This window comes from Arachis stenosperma, chromosome 2, assembly GCF_014773155.1.
Source record: "Arachis stenosperma cultivar V10309 chromosome 2, arast.V10309.gnm1.PFL2, whole genome shotgun sequence".
Taxonomy (NCBI): Eukaryota; Viridiplantae; Streptophyta; class Magnoliopsida; order Fabales; family Fabaceae; genus Arachis; species Arachis stenosperma.
In genome coordinates this window covers 104,150,993-104,173,592 of record NC_080378.1, presented here as the reverse complement: position 1 = coordinate 104,173,592, position 22,600 = coordinate 104,150,993, and the positions used below count along the sequence as shown (strand labels likewise).

General features: G+C 28.9%; 1 protein-coding gene across 1 annotated transcript; it reads right to left on the bottom strand.

Moving 5' to 3' along the window:
• Positions 1–2,676: 2,676 nt before the first annotated feature.
• On the bottom strand, positions 2,677–5,363 carry LOC130961725 (CASP-like protein 4B4). The gene is made up of 3 exons (XM_057887718.1): positions 4,921–5,363; positions 4,434–4,557; positions 2,677–3,047 (listed from the first exon to the last, which is right to left on the bottom strand). Exons 1-3 carry the CDS (start codon positions 5,172–5,174, stop codon positions 2,856–2,858), a joined length of 570 nt encoding a protein of 189 aa, XP_057743701.1. The 5' UTR covers positions 5,175–5,363; the 3' UTR covers positions 2,677–2,855.
• Positions 5,364–22,600: the final 17,237 nt, after the last annotated feature.

Here is a 22,600-nt window from a genome sequence, read left to right as displayed (position 1 = left end):
TCATCTGGTTTCAATGGCAAAGAAGTCTCACATCGGTTTAAGTTTTAAGAAATAAGTGTTTTATATACGAGAGATGCATTCAAAAGCTTGTCCCTTCGGGGACATCCGATAAAATTGGAATTTTGGGGGCTTTTATTTTGTAATTGTTTTTCTTACCTGGGTCTGTATTTTGTTGTCAAATAAGAAAGTTGGTGCAAGCCAGAAAAAAATTCCTTTATTTTCAGGTAAGAAATATTGAACGATACTTTTCAGTCCTCTTCTTCAGTGGATTTTGTCCTCTCTTTGAGGCTAAACTTTCTTGTTTCTGTGATTGTGGTACCCAAAAAGTAACGTCTCCATTGCTTGTTTCTGCCTTCAATTTTATTTTGTAATTTCTTTTGTTACCTGGGTCTGTGTGTTTTGTTGTCCAGCGAGAAAGTTGTTGCAAACTTTACTTTACTTTATTTTCAGGTAAGAAATATTGAACGACACTTTTTGTGCCTTATATTTTTATCTGGGTTGGGTGTTCCATATTTTGATGAGAGTATTTAGATAAAATAACTAATTAAATATCCAAGGAAAAAAGATTGGGTCTGTCTTATAGAACAGATCCTGTTCAAATAAGGTTGTGCACTGTGTTTAGTTATAAAAAATGCTTTTGTTTTGTTAACCCAGTCGATGTGAGACTAAGTTTACGTTTACGAGAAAATCTTAAAATTTAACCACGTGTTTAGTCCTCTAGTCTCAAATAACTTGGACTCAGAGAAGATATGAAGTGAAGAACACATGAGATTAGCCATTGCCGAGTGTAGGTGTGTATCTGTTTAGGGAAATGAATAATTGGTCTTGTATTTGGGTAAGTTATGTTGCCTCTTAGCTCTTCCAAAATGATGTGTTATTAAAACTGATCTGTCATTTGTTTCAAATGGCTGAAAGCGACTTGGAAAGAGCAAAACTTTGTGTGAAGAACAAGTCAAAAGAGTTTATTACAGAGCTGGAAGACTAAAGTAGCTAAATGCTATTTAATTAGTTTTCAGTTTTGATTCTCATCCTGATCCTGATCCACGCAATTTTATTTATTCATATCTTTTAATGCTAATGTTGCCAGTATTATTGCTAAATTCACACTTTTTTTTCTCCATTTCACTCTGTGGTGGAGGTGGAGGCCCAGGAACGAGGAGGAAATGGTTGAGCAACACGTGAAATTCTTCGCAAACTCGCATATCAAACGCCATATGCAAGTGTCTTCTCCCTCAAACTTCAAATGATCAGTGAAAATCATGTGGCATTATATCTTCTACCTGTAATTTCCAACACTTGGGATCCAATTCGGCCTGTCCATGATATATGATAAAAACCTCAGTGATCAATACTCTTGCTTAACTAAATTAGTATTTTCTCCAAGTCTCAAGACAGAGACCAGACATGGATATATACCTGAAATACTTTGTCTCTCCATTCAAACACACAACCTCGTGCTTCTATGTGTTTTATAAGTTGCTCTGGTAGCATAAATCTTGTCGAACTATGGAGCTTTACTTTTGTGAGCCCTCCGCATGTCAACAAGGCCGCAGCGAGTGTTTCTGTTTGCCAAATATAAAAATCGCCTGTCACTTATAAAAAAATTATATTTTTTTGGGACATATTTACTGTATTTCTAAATTTTTTAGAGTATTTTTGTCAATAATAAATTTTTGGTATATTTTTGTCAGCAATAAAATTATTCGGTACATCTTTTGTAGTTAATCCTTATTATTATTAGAGTAATTAACTTATTATTATTATTAAAAAAATAAAACATATATTTAAATAAGTCCTTAAAAAATTTTGTGTTGAATATTTTTGTTCTTGAAAATTTTTTATTACATTGAGATTCATGAACTTTATAAAAATAAGACATATAAGTCTCTATCTTAATCAGACATATTTTTATTTGGACATATAGGTCTTCAAAAATATAATAAAGAGACTTATATATCTTACTTTTATAAAGTTTAAGGACTTCTATATAATAATTTTTTTTTGAGATAAAAATGTTTGATACAAAATTTTTTAGGGATCTATTTAAACATATACTAAAAAAAAAACTTATCCTATCTATTGATTGCTCCTTTAAATTGCACTAGAATATTGCCTTGATCAATCATCATTTTATTGAAAATTTTTGGTTTTCTTAATCCCAAGATCATTTATGTTAAATTATTAAAAAATAAATACTGAAATGCATAAGTATATCTAAATTCATGTGCATAATTAGAAGAGTTTGATTTTTTTATCTTTTTCAATCAAGTTTTTGTATTCCTGATAAAGTTGAATTATAATTCTTTTGATGGAAAAAGAACTACAGAGACAATTTTAAAGTATTGGAAACCAAAATTCTTAAATCAGTATTTATATTTGAGTATAGTACGCATTAAACCCTAAAACTTAAATAAAATAGTATCTCTAATTTTATTTTCATTTAATTTCAAATTAAAAATAATAATAAATTATTTCATTCAACATTTATAATAATAAATAAAATTCTCATTATATAAATAATTTAATATAAAATAACTTAATTTATAATTATAATATATATTATTTATAAATATATTAAAAAATAATAATTTTCTAACCCACTCCACTCTTCTCTATCAAAATCTTCAACAGAGGAAGAGAAAGTACACAAATAGATTTAACTTAAAAAAAAAATACTAACTATTTTATATTTGTCTATAAATTGGTACAATCTCATATTTCACTTTTTCTATAAAATTGGTACACACGCACTCCTTGAACCATCAATTTACAGAGAAAATTTATTATTTTATAGAGAAATAAATGAAACTGTACATATGAAACAATTAATTAATAGGGAAAATTCTATGGGAATTTTATATATTAGTTTGAGTTGATAATTTATATCCAGAAATGATGGCTGAGAGTGCTAAGCACAAAAATGCAAAGAAGGAGAAGCTAATTGCGGCGGTTGATGTGTCTGTGAATGCATTGTCTGCTCCTTCTCTCATTCTGTTTGTTATTGGAATTGCTGCTGATGCTGATGATATTAACAGGTATGCCATTATCTGTACCCACAAAAGATTTTAAAATTAGCTTCACTCATTAATTCAAATCAATTTATTACACGTAAATTATACATACTTCCTTTTAAAATTTAACTTGGATGATATTGTATTCTACCATTAAAAAATTTGATAAAATATATTTTTTATCTTTAAAATTTATAAAAAAATTTAAAATTTTTTATTTACATAAAATATATTTTTGACAACTAAATTTTTAAAAAAATTAGAACCAAACTAGTAATAATGTATGATAATTATATCTGACTAATTTATGTTAAAATTTGTTTTTATAAAATTGTTGTTGAATTAATTTTAAAAAAATTTAGTCATTAAAAATATATTTGGTACAAATAAAAAATTTTTAGGATAAAATTAAAACAGAATAAACTTAAGAGATATTTTTAAAAATTTTAATAAATTTTAAAAATAAAAAATATAGTTTACCCTAAAAAATTTAAATATAAAAAGTTTTGGGTGTATATAAAATAAATGGTTTTAACTGTATAACTTACCTGTATACGAGAGTATACAATTTTAGGGGAGGTAGAAAGTTTTTTTAATCGGACGAAAATCTCTTTTTAGTAGAATTGAAAAGCCTTACAAATTATAGAGATATTTTGTTAAATTTAAACATTTTAATACAGAGATTAATATTTTTATAAAATAAAAAAAAATTGATCAAAATTATACTCTTTTTTTCGCTTTCACTGAAATTCTCTATTTTCGTCCTCACCAAAATATTCTTTTCACTTCCACCAAAATATCCTAATCCATATGTTATTATTATACTTTTCTGATCTAAATTTATGCAATATACCGATATAATATGAATTTAGAAAATAAATTATTGTATTGGACACGTTTTTTATTTGTTATGTTTACACAAATTTGGACCCACTAGGTTAGTGAAAAACTAAGTTAAAGGTTTAAAGCCAATAAATATTCAGACACCCTAAAGAAGTCAATAAATATTCTCTTTTTCTCATGATTATTATGTTGTAGAAGCTTTCAGAACGAACTTGAAAGTTCTCTCTCTTTAAATAGAATAATACACTCTTGTTTCATTGGTTACTTACTTGAAAAGAGTCTCAATTATCAAAATTCCACTCTAGCTTTACCAACTACCTAGATTTGTGGCTGAAGAATGAAGATACTATGGGTAAAATTTTAGTATTTTTTTTTTCCTTCAAAATAACTATCTATTTAAATAAAATGATACATTGAAAATTAATTATATGTCCATCCAAATTTAATTTAAGTAATCATTTAAGAAACCTTAAAGGCACAGTTACAAAACCTTATCAATTTCATTACTCAACTTGATTATTGGGTTAACAATCAAAGCATCATAGAAATTAATATTACAAAAAAAAAAGAAGGTCTAACCTGATCTCCAAAGAAATCAACAAGAACTGCAATATTTGGTTGAATCATATTTTTCCCATAAACTTGGCGAAAACATTGGATTCCAGTGTACAAACTAGAAAGAATTGCTATGGCCAACAAATACCTATATATATTATTATCCAAATAACAACAAATTCAAATTTAATTTCAAAATCCCAAATGAACAAAGCTCAAATTTTGATTAAAACCCATCATTCTTTATTCAAAATTCTCACATCAATCATTCAGTTTCTTCACCCATTAAACAAATTTAAATAGCATCTAAATCCAAGTTAATTTAAATTTATGGATTTCTTACATATACAAAACAGGATTCCAAGCGAGTAAGTTGAACCCAAATGATTTACAAATAATATCTTTTAAAATCAAATTTTCATTAAAACCTATTATCCTTTCTTCAAAATTCTCAAAAATGCTATTGAAATTAACAATGAAATTGACTAAAAAAGAGGTTATGCATCCACACCTGTACTCCTGATACTTGTGAAACTGTTTCCAATCGCCATGTTCATTGGTGACCACGACGAAGAAAGAAATAAAAGAGAAAACAAGAGCAACCCCTCTCAAACACAAAGACACTCTCTCAACAAAACCCTCCCTCCTATAACGCTGTAGTATCCCTGCAATGCCATCGCCACCGCGGTCGCCGCTTCTTGCCTCCGTGCTTGCCGGCACGGACTGAACATCTATCTTTGTCTCTGAGTCATTAGAAGCCGCCATTTTGTCTGAATTTTATTTGGGAAATTCCAATTTCGACAAGAGTGAAGTGAAAAAAAAGATTAGCTCATGAAGAAAAAAGAAAACAGATGATGAGCTTTATACAAGACTAAGACAAAGACAAATGAGGTATGCGATGTAAATGTTTTTTTCTTTTCCTTTTTTCTTTAGTTTGAATTATATTTAGATTTAAGATTTTATGTTTGTAGCAGCTTTTAAGGTGGTTGTGTATGCAGAATCGTTATAGAAGTTAACGAAGCTTCTAGAGTAAGAGTAAGGACCAATGAGAGGACGCGTGAGCGACACGAGCTTTTTAATAGCGTGGCGTGGATGTAAATATGGCGGGTAGAGATAAGCACGAGAAATGATTGTTATGTAGTGCACGCACTAATTAAAAATTTAAAACAAAACAAGACGTAATTAAGAACTAATAAAAAGATTTTATTATTTTTAGAATTTAATTTTTATACATTTTACGTATATTAATGACATAAATAATTATTTAAAAAAATTTATTTATATTGTTCATTAAAAATATATGTTAAGATTATAAATTAAAATTTTTTATTAATAATAAATTTATCATGGGTCTTAAAGACATATGTTAGCTAAATTATTTTTAAAAAATTATAATTAAATGATTGTATAAAATTTTTTACATAATAAATAAATTAAAATTAAACTTTTATTTTATTTTAAAAATATTAGAGATAAATTTTATTCGTTATATAATTTTTTTATTTTTTCATACTCGAATGAAAATGTAAAAGGAAGTTTAAATAAATTTAATTTGTACCGATAATTTCTTTTCTTATAAATTTTTCGTACAGTTTAAGTAAATAAAATAGGTGATTAAATGTTAATTATTAATAGCTAAAAGATATAAAATTGAATCTGAAAAAGTAAGATGAGGGTTAGGCTGGTTGGTGGTGTCGCCGAATATTCAATGCTTTCTCTCAAGACTTCTACGCATCTTCTTTTTGGGTTTTCTCAAGCAAGTACGTACGTTTTGTTTGTTTACTATTTGTTTTTTTTTTTAATGCAAATTGGAGATTATTTACATTTTTATACCAAATTTGTTCACCCCATACCTTATGCATTAAGATAGGAAATATTATTTTGTTTCAATTTTAATTTAACATTTAATTTTAATTTTATTCTTAATGTTTCAACATGTTGTACTTATATTACTAAAGTGAATAATATTAATTATAACTAATAAACTATTTAATTATTTGATTTGACAAAAAAATATTAAATTATTTAATAAATAAAAAAATAAAATAAATAAATCAATTTAATTTAATTTATTCTCTTATTATTTTCTATATATATGAAATCGAAATGTGTGTCATATCATTTGTTTTTCGGTTATAATTTTTATAATTTTTTTTTATTTTTTATTTTGTTTATTTTTATTTTATCAAAATTTTTTTATGATTTTATTTTATATTATTTTTATATATTTTAATTAATAGTTTTTAAGAGGATTATTATTTTGTTTATTAATGTTTCAATTTTTTTGTAATATTTTTGTAAAACATGATTCATAAGTTCTTCTTAAAATTTGTTAATAAGAAGATATTTTTATTTTTGTCTTTTATCTTTTATATTTATTATATATTATTAAAATTGAATTTATGCAATTAATAGCATAATTGACGTGATATATTTTTGAAGGTATTTCTGATTTATTTTATTTGATTCATTTAAATGTATTAATTAATTAATTAATTATTTAATTTGATTAAGATAAATATCAAATTATTTAATATTTTATTTGACTACATTAGGGATAACTAGTCAATTATATTGATTATTTGAGTTGATTGAAATAAATAAATTAATTTTATTTTAATTTATATTAATTTTTATTTTATATTTTTATTTAATTGAGATAAATATTAAATTATTTAATATTTGTTTGACCACATTAACTATAACTAGTCAATTATATTAATTATTTAATTTGACTGAAATAAATAAATTTATTTTGTTTTAATTTGTATTAATTTTTTCATCTTATGTATTTTGATTATTAATTTTAAAAATATTATGACTTTTTACATGGTATATTTATAATATTTTTTATTTATAGAACTTACTTTATTAAACCAAATAATTATAATTAACTTATTATATTAATTATTTAATTTAATTCATTTAAATATATGTTATTTAATTCAATTTATTATTACGTTAATGTTCGAGTTGATTTTTATAAATTGTTTTTTTATTTTCTTTCTTAATCTTAAATATCATAACTCATAAAATCAAGGTTTGAGATTAATTTGAATATTTAATTTTGATTTTGTAGAAAATTAGTTTTAATACATATTAAAAGCACTTTTGTATGCAAATCAAATTAAGAAAACATGAATGAAGGAGTTTTAAAAATTCAATTATGATTGATTAATCAAATTAAGATAGAAAGGAGTTCTAAAAATAATTTTTATTTATTTTTATTTATTTGCTTTCAGTTCAGTTTAAAACTAATTGTGTCTATAATGGCATTAATTATGTGTTATGAATTTTTTTTTTATTAAAGGAGCTCAACACAACAAGTGAAGAAAGAACCAACAAATAAAACAAAAAAAAGAACAAAGTAAAAAAGAATTAAAAGGCTTATTCTATCTCTAACATTATTATCAACAACAAAAATGATCCACTCTCCTTCACTCCTTTAAACTCTGTAATGATGCGTTGATGGTTTCCTCCACACCTAATTTCTTGTTTTGAAATATTTTTCTATTTTTTTTTCAACTAGACGTTTTAAATAACCGCAAAGAAGGTCATTAACTATTTTTTATGCTTCTCTTTCCTATGGTAACTTCTTGTTTAGCTCTTAAAATGATCTTTTAAGGTAACAGGAATAGACCATAGCTTGCCAAAATTAACAAATCAAGTGCACCACACTTGCCAAGTAAACTCACAACCAAGAAATAAGTAGTGAACATATTCAATATCTTTTTTATATAGTACACAGACATTATCAACCTGATTAACCACTCCTAATCTACATAGTCTTTCCTTAGAATTTACTTTACCTATCAAAATAAACCAAACAAACAACTCTACTTTCGGTGGAACTAGCCCCTTCCAAACATTTTAGTAACGCTATAGCTTGTTATATTCTTCTAGAGTGTCTTCGTCTATATCATCTGGATGAAAGAGTTAGTAGAATAAACATCTTCTTTGTCAAATTTTCACATAACTTTATCCTTTCTGCCATATGCTAGTTTAACCGGTCTTAACGTATGATTTGGTTGATTCACTAGTTTCAATTTCTATTGATATAACTCTCTCCTCCATTAGAAGTTTCAAATCTATTCTAACTCATCCCAAAATTCACAATCTCCTATGATATATCCTTTTTTGTTTGAAACTGAGAAGAGCTTCGGAAATCGAGATTTCAAAGATCCACATTGTAACCACACATCCTCCTAGAATCGATTTTTTCTTCCATTACCTACCTCTATGGATAGGTCAGCTATAATCTTATCCTTATTGCTCTTTAATTTGTAGGTTACAGATATCCTTCTACAAACCACCTCTAATGGATAGTATCTGATTGGATAACATCTCATTGGGGTTCAGATTATTACAAGAGTATACCACTTTCTTCCATAATAAATATTCCTCTTTCGAAAAATGCCACCATCACTTAAACAAGAGTGTTGTGTTACGAATCACCGCATCCCCAACCCCCAATCCACCTAATTTTTTTGGAGCCTACACCACTTCTCATCTAACCAATGTCATACCATTCCTACCGTGTTTCTTGCTCCATAGAAATCTTTTCTATAAAAAAATCAACTTCTCTGCAATAGCCTTTGGCATCTTGTACAAACTCAAGTAATATATCAGTAAGCTATTCAACACTCACCAACTTATCAGCTTTATTGAGCACATTAGCTCTCCATAAACTGAGCTTTTTCTCTATTTGATCTATTATCAGCTTTCAAGTCTTTACTAATCTCGAGTTAGCTCCTAATGAGATTTCAAGGTATTTAACTGGAAGAATAGCCTCCTTACATCCTAGCAAACTGCACATAGTCTAAATCCACTACTGCTCACAGTTAACCGATATCAAATTAGTCTTATTAAAATTAATGCTAAGCCTCAACATCATCTCAAAACATCACAAGAGCCTCTTATAATTTCTGATGATCTTTTTGTCAGGTGGACAGAACAATATTATGTCATCAACAAATTGAAAATGTGACAACTCTATATTATCCCTCCCAATTAATAGAGGGGATATGTGGCTGTTCCTAACTGCTTCTCCCACCATTCTATGCAGCACATCAACAACAAGAACAAATAAAAACGGGATAATAGATCTCCTTGTCGCAAATCCCTTTCCATGTGGAACTATTTAGTTGGTGACCCATTTAGCAATACAGACATTGAGGTTGTGCCAACACACTCCATGACCCACTAGCTCCATCTCGGACCAAAATACATCTTTTGTAACACAATATCCACTAAACTCCACTTGACTCTATCATATGCCTTTTGGAAATCTAGTTTGCTAATTGTTGCTTCTTTTTTATTTTTTCTTCAACTTAGGCCATAGCACATTTTCACATGCAATGAGAGCTCTATTGTGTATTTTTCGACCATTTACAAATGCACTCTAAGTCGCACCCACTAGTCCCAGCATCATTGACCTCATCCTCCTAACTAAAACCTTCGAAATCACGTTATACACACAAACAACCATACATATCGGTTGAAAGTCTTTGATATCCTTTGCCCCAACAAACTTAAGTGCCAACGTAACTCATGTAATGTTCGCATCTGCAGGTAACTTAGAAGTCTGAAAGAAACCCATTAAGACTGTAGTAAACTCCGGCCCAACATCATCCCAACATTTCTTGATAAAATTCATGTTGTATCCATCACTTCCTGGTGCCTTCGATGATTCACAGTCCCATACTGCTTCTCTAATCTCCTCGACTGACAGCAACCTTTCCAAAGCTACAGAGTCTTCTTCATCTATCCAATTCACCAAACTATCTTTGAAACCCACCATAGAAGACCACTCCTAATGATACAAATTTTTGTAGAATTCTCTAACAACAATCTTTATCCTAGCTTGATTTCTGTCCAATCTACCATTAGTTACTAATACATCAATTCTGTTATTTCTCCTTCTTGCCAAAGTTATATTCTAGAAGTATCTAGTGTTCTTGTCCATATCTTTTGCATGTCGAGACCGAGACATCTGCTTTTAATGTATCTCTTTTCTCACATACCATCTCTCACAGGAGCTAACTAGTGTCTTTCTTCTTGCCTCCTCCGTTGCATCATATATCCCATTGCTAACCATACCATCTACCTTCTTAATCTGTTCTTCAAACTTTTTGATCTTCTTATCCAAATCACCAAAATGGTTCTTATGCCATCTCCCTAATGGAATCATCAAAGCCTTCAGTTTATCTGTGAACTGCCCCTCACCTAATCCTCTCCATTCCTCCTTAACCATCCTTAAGAATCCTTTATGTGTAAACCAAGAGTAGACTTCTGAAGGATCTTGGCCCACAAATCAACTTACTATTTTCTATAATCATTAGACAATAATCTAACAATCCCCTCTGGCCACCTTTTAGATGCGTCTCTAAAAACTCCTCCAATAATTTCAACCTGACTAAAACTTTATCAATCAAACTGCAAGAATAGCCTCGGAACCATGTAAACTTGTGATTACTTAGCAGTAAATCCACTAACTGCATATCTTGTATCTAATTCTTGAACTCTTTTGTAGTTCCTGTTAATCTGTCAGCATCTTTTCTCTCCTCCACCTATACAACCTAATTAAAATTTTTCATGAAACAGAAAGGAGTCTGACATAATCCTGCTATATAACTCAACTCCTCCCACACAACAAGATTTTCAACCCTTGTATGAGCCCCATACACCAAACAGAAAGCACAATTAAAATTATTTTTTAATAACACTCTTTTAACATACAACCATCTCTCTCCTTTATGACAACTATTCATTTTAAATATCATTTCATCCCACATTAATAGCAAGCCACTCGAAGTACCATCTGACCCAACGTATTCCCAACTCGCACCATCGCTCCCTTAAAGTCGTGCTACATCAAACTTAGTCACCATCTGTCTCTTAGTCTCAATCAAACCTAACATATTCAATTTATATTTTTTTTTGAGTTCTTTTACCATGCTCAGTTTACCATCACCCCCTCAATCTCTGAACATTCCAAGAGCTAAAATATATTTTAAATTTTTATTACACATCTTTTTTTTTATTTTTGGGTCTGCAACGTCTTGCTTTCTCTTTCTGTTTTGCCAATATCCTTTTTTGAGCAATTTCTTCATTCTGAACTTGGAAAATCGCAATGATATCATGTTCTTCATTATATCCCACACTTTTTTATTTTCACGCATTTGCTCCTCCAACTTCATAAACTGACAATATCTGTTATCCTTGGTCCCTTCATTTAATATTCTTCCCTCTAATAGTGGTTCTTCTTAATAATCGCCTTCCCTGGTGGCAGAATCCAAATCACAACTATTAACAATATCAACTATAACACCCATTTCATCATCAATACTTTTCGCACCACCTTCAGCAACATGCTCACCAATGTCATCATTCGCATCTTTCTTCGTCACCACCGTCAACGCACCATGAGAATTCCACTCAATCCCAACCCATACAGCAATCTCAACAACCTTAAAAAGTATCATTAAAGAGATCTAACAGAGAAATAAAAAGTGTAATTTTGGATGAATATGTAGTCTATCTCCAAGAACATGAGGATGACATCGGTTTGACAGAAAATGACCCAATCAATTTTCTTCAAGCCATGCAAATTTCTAACTCTAAAAAGTGTATTGATGCCATGAAAGAAAAGATTAAGTCTAGAAAATACAATGGCGTTTGGAACCTCGTAAAATTACTTGAAGGTGTGAAACTCATTGGTTGTAAATGGATATCTAAAACCAAAAGGGATTCTAAGGGTAATGTCGAGAGATATAAAGCTCGTCTAGTCACTAAAGGTTTTACTTAAAAGGAAGGCATAGACTATAAAGTAATTTTTTCTCCGGTATCATCAAAAGACTCTTTTAGAATCATAATGGCACTAGTAGCTCATTTTGACTTGGAGTTACATCAGATGGATGTGAAGACAGCGTTTTTCAATGATGACATTGATAAAACGATATATATGGTACAACCAGAAAATTTTGTATCATGTAATTCAAAATCTATGATTTGTATGTTAAAGAAATTCATCTATAGTCTCAAACAAGCTTCCCATCAATGGTATCACAAGTTTCATCGCGTCATTACCTCATAGTTTTAAGGTAAATATTATAGATGAATGTGTATAATGCAAGTTCAGTGGGAGTGTTGGGTAGATACTTGAACAATTTGGGCATGGATCATTGGATAGCTGTTAAAGACGTAATGCGTTATCTGAAGAAAACAAAGGATTATAAGCTTACTTATCGGAGATCAGAAAATTTGGAGATCATTGAGTACTTTGATTATGATTTCATGGCATATGATTGCCAAATTTTGTCACTGAACTTCATATAGTAGATGACATTGGAAATCCATTGAAGATATTTTGTAACAAGAAATTAGCAGTACTATACTCCAACAACAATAAGAGCTTGACAAAATTAAAACATATAGACATCAAGTTCTTAGTTGTCAAGGAGAAAGTTCAAGAAAAAATAGATTTTCATAGAAGATATAGGAACAGAGTGCATGCTAGCAGACCCATCAACTAAGGAATTGATCCCTAAAGTCTTTCATGAGCACACTGCTCGGATGGGTGTCAATATTTGTGATTCCTTGGTTTAGTGGGAGTTTATTTTATGCTATGTGTCTTATGACAGATATTGAATTATCTTTCTGTAGAATTAAGTTGATGGTTTATTGCATATTATGTGAAATATTAATTTTGCAATGCTTGTTTTGTGTTTGATCTCAATAAAATTTTAAAGTTGAACCAGTTGAAAATAGACATGCCCGAGATCACTTTGCATGTAATTTTTATATTACTCATCCAAATTTGATCTATGTCATTAAATATATTAGTATGGTGATCATTGTGCTTTAGTCATGAAATTAATGGGATAAAAGCTGCGATAATTTCATATCTAATATATGAGATGGACCAGATTGTTAAAGTAATAAGGGAAATAGCATTCAGATGCATGCATAAAGTTTATAAGATGTGATTATCTCAAAAAAAATATATGTATAGTCCAAGTGGAAGATTGTTAAGAATTATTTAATTTTCTGATTTGTTTGTGGGAAATATATATATTGAAAATAATCACAAATTATGTTATTTCAAATTAAATGACTTATATAATGGTAATCTCATTTATTGTTATAAATGCTAAATTGAATAAGTCATAATTATTTTTGATTTGGAATTAAATGAGAATAAAATCAAATATCATCTTCTAGACTTTAGATATATTATCTTTTGGACTTTAGATATATTATTTTTTGGACTTTAGATACTATTTTTATTTAGGGTTTAGGGTTTAATGGATATCATGCTCAAATATAAATAGTGACTTTAGGATTTCAGTCCCTCACATACCAAAGCCGCCTCAGCAACTCTTTCCCCATCAGAGAAGTTGCAATTCAGCCGCCCTATTAGGAATACAGAAGGTTTTAGTTGAAGGAGATCAAAGAAACAAACTCTTCTTGTAACACCTTACCAAACTAAGCTTTACGCTTAAGTCGTAAACAGATGTGGTGTGATATTTACGACCTATAAAATAAAATGTGTACGTGCAATAGTAGAAAGATTATAATATACTAGGAGTCTTGAAGAATAGAGGAAATAAAAATCACGAAATAAAAGCGCAATGTTCAAGAAACAAGTTAACTTGCGTGCTAAGAAAGCTATAATCATCAAACGTAAGATTATAAAAATAGGAATAGAGTGCCAAAGATACAAAATTACGAGCTCCTGACTCAGCCCGCGAAGTCAAGACTGGCCGGAGAATATTTACACAGATATATATACATATCCAAAACCCAAATGTACATAAACAAAATCCTATCTCTCCATAAACCTCTAAGAGGATCAAAAGAATAAATTATACAGAGAGAAAGGTAAGTACATATATATACATCACTGTACAACAAAATAACCCAGTAACCACTTCGCTTCAGGAGTCCAGACGCCTAACGAGATGTCTCTCGACCCGCATCTGAAAAACAACAACATAGTATGGGATGAGAACCAGAGGTTCTCAATATGGTAAAGATGCCATATACACATAATATATAAGGTCCTGGGCATGCCAGAGGCATTCCTAGAACACCAACACTCAGATTATAGAGCTTAAAGTATTAAACAGAAACCATAAACGGTGGTTTTCTAAGAGTATCTAAGCTTAACTTAACTTAATCTTAAATCTAAGTCCCATACTGTCATTCCTCCTTACCTCCATCTCCGTCAGCATTTCATAGACAAATAAACAGATAAAGGTAAGCACAAGAAAATTACAAATACTGCAGGTAACAAATACACATCTAACATGCCAAGTACACTTAGGCACACCTAGTTAATGCACAAACAAGTAATTGTAGTAGTATGCATATGATGCATGCCTGTCCTATGGCTGATGAGGCTCATCTTTCGGTTATCCAGCCAACCCGACAAGTCCGAAAATCTTAGACTGTCCCTTGACATGCATCCCCAAGAGTCTATGCATAACTTTTTCTCAAATAATTAATATTGCTCAATGGAGGTTAACATTCCCGAGAATTTATAAGTACCCGGTCACCCTTACGTCGTAGGGTCAACAAAGTATCGAGTTTTCAACCTGGTACACATGGTGAGAAGCCACGGTACTTTACCCAAGAAATCTCGTATCTCAGATCATTTAATCATTCAAGCCAAGTATCATACATAATCGTTCATTTAATTATCAAGCCAAGTATCATACATGATCATCATAACATTTTCATAATCAATTCATCACTTTTCAGCTTTACATTACCACCAAGTCATTCCCATTTTCTAGCTTCATCTGATTATCAGGTTTAATACTACTATTCATGGCTAAAGGAATGAAAATAGAGGTTTGAAAGTTTGAAATATAGTTTAAAATGCTGAGAATCATGTTTGCTGAAATAGGGGTCACGCGTACGCGTGGCTCACGCATGCGCATGGGAGTGCGAAACTGCAACTCGCGCGCGCGTCCCTTTGTCATGCATACGCGTGGGTCACGCGTACGTATGGACATGCTTGTTATCTCTTTATGCGTACGCATGGAACCAGTCACGTCGCATCGCCAAAAATGCATGCCACGCATACACGTGGACATGCGTTCTTAAAAAAAAAGGATCAACCAGAGAGCTGCACAGTCAGGGAATGAAACCTGCATAATTACATATTCTTCAACCATATTTCTTTCTAACATCAATATAAATAACAATATCCACCACACAATCAAATCAACAATTATCCAACAAGCACCATGTTCATCAACAAACTACTTAACATTCAATTTACACCTGCATTCCAACTTATCCTATGGTCATCTAGCCTAAGTTTTCATAGAATATTATGTATTAAATGCAAGAAACCTAAACCATACCTTGGCCGATTCCCACGTAACGATAAAGACAATTTAATTAAAACCAAGACAGCCCCTCAAAAGCTCTATAAACTCTAGGCTCAGCTTCCTCCAAGTTTCAATATTCACAATTTCAAACTCCAATTATTTATTCACAACTTAATACACATTTATAATACATATATACCCAGTTTAATACCTAAAACTCAAATCCAGTGAAATTAAAATATAATTATGGTATCCTCACCTTACCCAAGCTTCACATAAGCAACAGTGAATATTTTTCTCAAGCTAATTAGATCCTAAAAAATAAAAAAACAAAGAAATTCAACATTTCTATTCAATTTTCAAAAATTTGGGAGAAGAGGAGGCTGAGAGTAATTAAGCAAGTTACCAATGAAATTGTTCCAGTAGAGCTCGACGCGGTGGACGCTTGGCCGCAAATGATGCAGCGATCGAAACTCAGACGGAGAAGTTACGGTGAGTTGAGCTTATCGTAAGGGTTTCGGATGGCTTCTCTTCTCCTTGTTACGTTTCAGTGCTATTCAGCTGATTGAGGAAGAAGAGAAGTTTTAATTCATTTAATTGCTGGACTAGTTGGGTTTATGGGGCCGGTTTGGACCGATTCAACCAATTCGGTCCGTTTGGTCCAATTTTAAACTGTTTTTTTGAAATTAGTGTCAAAATTCTCGTTTCGATGAGCTCTCTTCTAATTTAATATAATATTCACATTTCTAATTTTCTTTATTAAGAACTAATTTATTGACTAATTATTTACTAATCTAACAGGGTTTACACTTCCAATCATACTTATGAATTCAGGTACGCTTCATTTAAGTATTTTATTTTTTAATGATTTAACATGGATAATTTTTGGGTTAAATTTTTTTTAAAAGAATGTTAATATGATATTCTCCAACTCGATATGACAAAAATTAATTTGTCGTAAATCTGAATTTTATTTAAGTAATTGCCGCTGACCAACAAATTTATGCAGGCATAACACGATTTTGAATTTTATCTTGTTCGGTCTCCTCTTTATATTTAATTTGTTAAAGAGTTTAACTAATATGTATCCTTAAAACACATGATAAATTTATTATTAATAAAAATTTTAAATTTTTTATTTAATAAATATAAAATAAATATATTAAAAAATTAAATTCTTTATATTTTTAATAAAAAAATTTTAATTTGTAATCTTAACTTATATTTTTAAAATACATTATAAATAAATTTTTAGTTGAAAGACCGATTCACCAATCAAAGAAAGAAGAAAAAAGAGAATAATATAATTCTTATTTATTTTGGTGCATACATATCAGAAAAGGGTCAATAACAACTGGATAGACTTATTAAGTGGCTCATGATTGAGAGTTGACACATCATAAATACATACCACCTGGTCCCACATGGTTTAATTGGCGAGTACAAGGTGGCAATTGATAATTCAATCTTTACATTGCAAAAGAAATAACTGCTAATTACTACCATCGCAAAATTAATTACCATAATTGATTTAGTAAGTCTTAAAAATTTTCAAACTTTAGTTGCTTGTTTACAAAATACATTATTTTTTATCCCAATATATAAAATTACTGAAGTATACCAATACGGTATTAACTAGAAATTTCATTAATTTATCCCACTCCAACGAAAGTCCATAAAAGAATGTAAAAGATATAATATAAACTACTATTATTTAGTCAAAATCAGATTTATTTTTTGACAAAATAATTTTTTAAAAAAAAAATTAACATTTTATCACCAAAGATAATTTTTAGTTTGTCATTTCCTTTTTTCTTATAAATAGTAAGTCCGTGCATTCAATTGTATCTTTTTGAATATTGTCATTCGCATAAAAAAATTGTCAAAAATAATTCAATTAGTATTAAAATTACTAATTAAATTTAAAAGATGAGAAGATTTATTTTTCTTAACAAGCACGCAAAATATCATGTTAAAGTTTGATCTTTAGAGTCATTTTCGAGTATTTTTTTTTCTCTTTATTAACGTATTTTATCAAACTGATAATGAAATTATTTTCGAAGAATTAAAATATTTTTTTTTCGAATGCCATTTGATGAATTTTTTAGGGCCAAATTCGTTACATTAAGAGTGTGTTTGGGGTTGTTATTGCTGAGTTTAGCCGGTGTATAGTTCGTCTGCCGATAAATATTTGGAGACTCTCGATCAAGATGAGTTATACGTTGGTAAGGAGAGAATAAGGGGTGAATATTTGTAAAAAACACTCTAACGCTCAAGTCAGTAAATGTTTAAGAGGTATACAAATAATTCTACGAATATAGAATGTAAGACATGAAATAGAAGTTATCATGTGTTGTATATTATAATAATTATATGAATATAGAATGTATATAGAATATATCTAGAATATCCGGTGTATATAGAAATTGGTGTCTTTTATAAGCATAGAGTTGATGAATAGAGTTGATGGTATGACCGTTAATCATTAAGTCAGAATAATAGTCATTAAGTCGGTAATAAAGGTGTCGGTTACAGAATGAATGATCATTAAGGTCGAGTTATAACTTATAATGTATAATAAAGACCGAGTTATAAGGTAACGGATCAGGCTATTCTCGAAAAAATATATTTTTAAATGATATTTTTTAAAAGAATTTTTTACAAAAATAAAAATAATTTTATATTTGGATATCTCATGTAATTTTTTTTATCTATCAATTATATTTGAATAAAATAAGATAAAAATACTTTTTGTTCATTTATTATGTGAAAAATATTTTTTTATAGAATAAAAAATATCTTTTAAGGAAAGACGTAAATTGTAGCTTCTTAAAAAAGTTATTTTTTATTTTTTTAGTACTTTTACTTTTACTATTAGAAATTTGACAAATATGTCTTTTAGTTTGATAAAACTTTTACTTTTTAAAAGTAGCTTATAAAAACTAACTTTTAAAAAATAGCTTTTTAAAAAGTGTAGTATTTATGTTTGTTAAACCAAATTAAAAATAACTTTTAATAAACATAAGCAACAACAATTACGTTTGGTAAAATAGCTTTTAAAATTTAAAAATACTATAGAAGACATAAATTTAAGTATTAAATTTTAAAATTAGTTAATATATGAGATTATATTAGACTTCTAAAATTTGAAAAGTACAAACCAACATTGAAATGCTTCACCTTAGTTGCTTTCAAAAGTATCGCGATCTTTTAAAAATTGTAAGTACAAGCATATAGTCTTTTTGATTTACCAAATACAAAAAATAAAGAGTTTGTACTTAAAAAAAAAAGTACAAAAATTTTTTCAAAAAACTTTACCAAATTAAATCTTTTTTTCATTAAATTTTTTTTTTTATCAATTTAACGCCAGACACCCAAACAAGCACTAATTAATAGGGTGGCCAATTAATAGATAAGTTAATAAAACCTAAATTTGTACCAAAAAAAAAAAAAAACTAAACAAATTTGCGACGGGAACTTTAATTCACATGGGGGCAATAAGCAGATTAGCTCCTTTTCCTTTTCCTATACCTTGTACTAAAGTCAAATATATATTGAAAGAAGGAAATTAATTAAAGGTTTGTAGGGAAAGTTCTTCTGTCATCCATTATCTAACTTTTTGTTTTCTGTAATGGATTATAGTTAGTTATAAATTTAAGGAGTTGTTAGTCACCAAAAAAAAAAAATTTAAGGAACTGTTGACAATTATGAGTTAATAAAGCTAACAACAATCATTGATCATCAAGTTTCATAATATTAGTGGCTAGTCATCTCTGGACCTAAATGTTTTTGTTTTTTTGGGAAATGCCCGGGTTTAATAGGAAATTACATTACAAAAAAAGAATATCAATTGCTTTAGAGTTTAGATTTCTTCACATGCATCCATGATCTTCCCTCTTTAATTTATTTTTCTTTTCTTTTTTTTTTCATCTAATCATTAGTAAAATTATTTTGATTCATGTCTGTATGTAATTATGTATATTGAGTAGTGAAGAATTAGAAAGATGGACAAAACCTATATATCCTAGTGTAATTATGTATAATCTCGTTGAGTTTTTGAAACCATCAACGTGTAAATTAAATTAGTTCTTAGAAAATATTTCTATCTTAATACTCAAGTCTTAATAAAATGGTGACATATATTAAGAGTTTTATTATTAGGATGACAATACAAAGAACATTATTTGTTTAAGTTTTCTCAAACTATTATTTCGACTAAAATTATATCACAACACAACTTAAAGGCTTTTGATAATGTTTTTTAAAAATCATAATGTGATTTGATTGGATACTTCACCCACTAATAATTTTAGATATTCAACCGGTTTCTTTAGGTAAGATTTATATTAAATATTCTATTAACTTAGAAATGTTAAATACTATCATATTAAGTTTTTTTAGGCTAAAAGATGACTCAATTAGATATCTCACCAATTAAAAATCTTAAATATTCTCCTAATTTTTTTAAACAAGACTCAAATCAAACCTTAGTTTAAGATCCTTAAATATTCTTTCTTTAAATCTTCTCGAAATTATTAGGGGATCACAAAATATGTGAAGTCCAGAGACTTATAGAGTGAACAAATATAAATCCATTATCAACTTCTACAACTAAGTTGATTATTAAATCCATTGCTATCATCATGAAAAATTAATTTCCTGAATTCGAGTTAACAGCAGATTGTGTAAAGAGTGTGTCACTAAATCCTGTCACCAATTAATGACGAGTTATCCATACTCTTTTATTCATCACTAATTCTGTTACTAAAAATTATGTCTGTCGTTAACCCATCAAAATCCGCGGCTAATATAAAGATTCTGGTAATGTCGCTTTACGAAAGGTTTGATTCCACTGAATAATATGATGGATGCGGGCATACAAATTCTTGATATCTGCAAAGAGTGTCACAAGGATGAAAAGCAGAGCAACCTTCTCAAATAAAATTAATTGCCATTATCGAAATTGATTCTAACAATGAGATGATGAAGCTCAATTGCTGTAGCGATCTAAAAACCCTTAATAGTGCCTCAGAATTCAGCATGCATGATGGAATAACTGCCTAGATTGGAAGAAAAACTTTTGATAAATCTTTCTAGGTGATTACAAAAAACTACATCACAGGAAAAACCGGCAAATAAGAGTTTGTATGGACAAGGACAACCTGGAACCAGAACAAAACGACCTGTCGTATGGACCACCACTGGCGAATAATAATGACTTAATGAGGGTCTTCTGGTCATTTCACTCACGAGCATCAGATAAGTCTAAAGTCTAAAACAAACTCTAACGGCTATGAAAATGGTTTTGTTACTTTGATGGCTCGTGCGCCCACCCACCGCGCACAGGAACCGAACCCTCTCCTAACGCGTCACGCGTGTCTTGCTAACCCGTGAGTGAGTCTGACTCGGTCTGCGACTCGCTCATTAGTTATCTCCGCCTCCATGTGATTCCTCTGGTTCTTATCAGCTTCTCATTACTCTCTTCACATTTCCCTACCTTTTGACTTTCCATTGTTATATTCTATTTCTTAATAATTCTTAATAATCATACTATTCTTGCTGGTAATAATTGGACACATGGAGAGCACTCATTTTGTGTCAGACACTTCCAGATTCTTCTATCATTTTGCTCTTAGAATATTATTTACTAATTTTCTAATTATTATTGTCAAATCTTTACTCAATTATCGTTTAATTTTCATAAAATGATAAAACCAATTGAGAGTATTCCAAAATTGTCAGATGCGAAATGGATCCAGCATTTTAATTAACATCTATTCTAAAAATATATATTAAAATTATTAATTTTATTAAAACCTTCTAAAAAATATATACAAAATTACAAATATTTAAAATTTTTTAATACTTATCATACATTTAATAAAGTAAAAATTAAAATTTTTTATCAATACATTTTAGGTGTATATATCTTTAAAATACAGAAATTATTTTTAATATAGAGATGAAATTAATATTTTGGTTTAATATTAATATTTAAAATGTATTATAATATTATAAATATATAAAAAAGATGTCAATACACTTCCTGTATATTGCCAAAAATGATGACACATACCCAAGACGTAAAGTATGTATTGCAACAAACATTCTTTGTATTGGTTCTATATTGACAAAATTCATTCACATGTAATTATACCAAATAATTTTATTTAAAAAAAAATACCAATATTTTTTATATATAAAAAACATTTAAAATACATATTACTTAGACCTTAATAATTACTTGGATCTATATAGGTTTCCACGTCCTTCTCGAGTTGATGAAGGGTTTTCTTGCTCTATAAGAAATGGTACACAAAATTAAATGAACAATATAGTTTTTTTTTTTAATAATTTGAACCGCACATAATATAGTGGCGAACAATTATTTTATATTGTTTTAAATAATTTTGGAAATAGTTTGCAAGTATATATATATATATATATATATTATAGAGCCTAGAGGACCTTGAATGGAAGAATACATTAATTTTAAATTAAAATTTATTTAAAAAGTCTCCTAAAAATAATATGAACACAAAATTTTAACAAAAAATTAAACCATTTTAAGATTAATATATGAAAATTATAAATAACTTCTATGATATCAGAACATTAAATGACTAAATCGTTGAAATTAAGTGATCAATTAATAATAGTGTAACCCATGCATCTTCAAATTAAATTAGTCAACTTTCTATATATTATTCTTTCCATCCCGGAATTGTTTACTGAAAGAAAAAGTTATTTTCAAAAAAAAAATAATAAAAATAATTATTAATTAATTTAAAATATTAACTGTTTTAAAATAATACTTGAAATCAAGAAAAATATGAGTTTAGATATAAG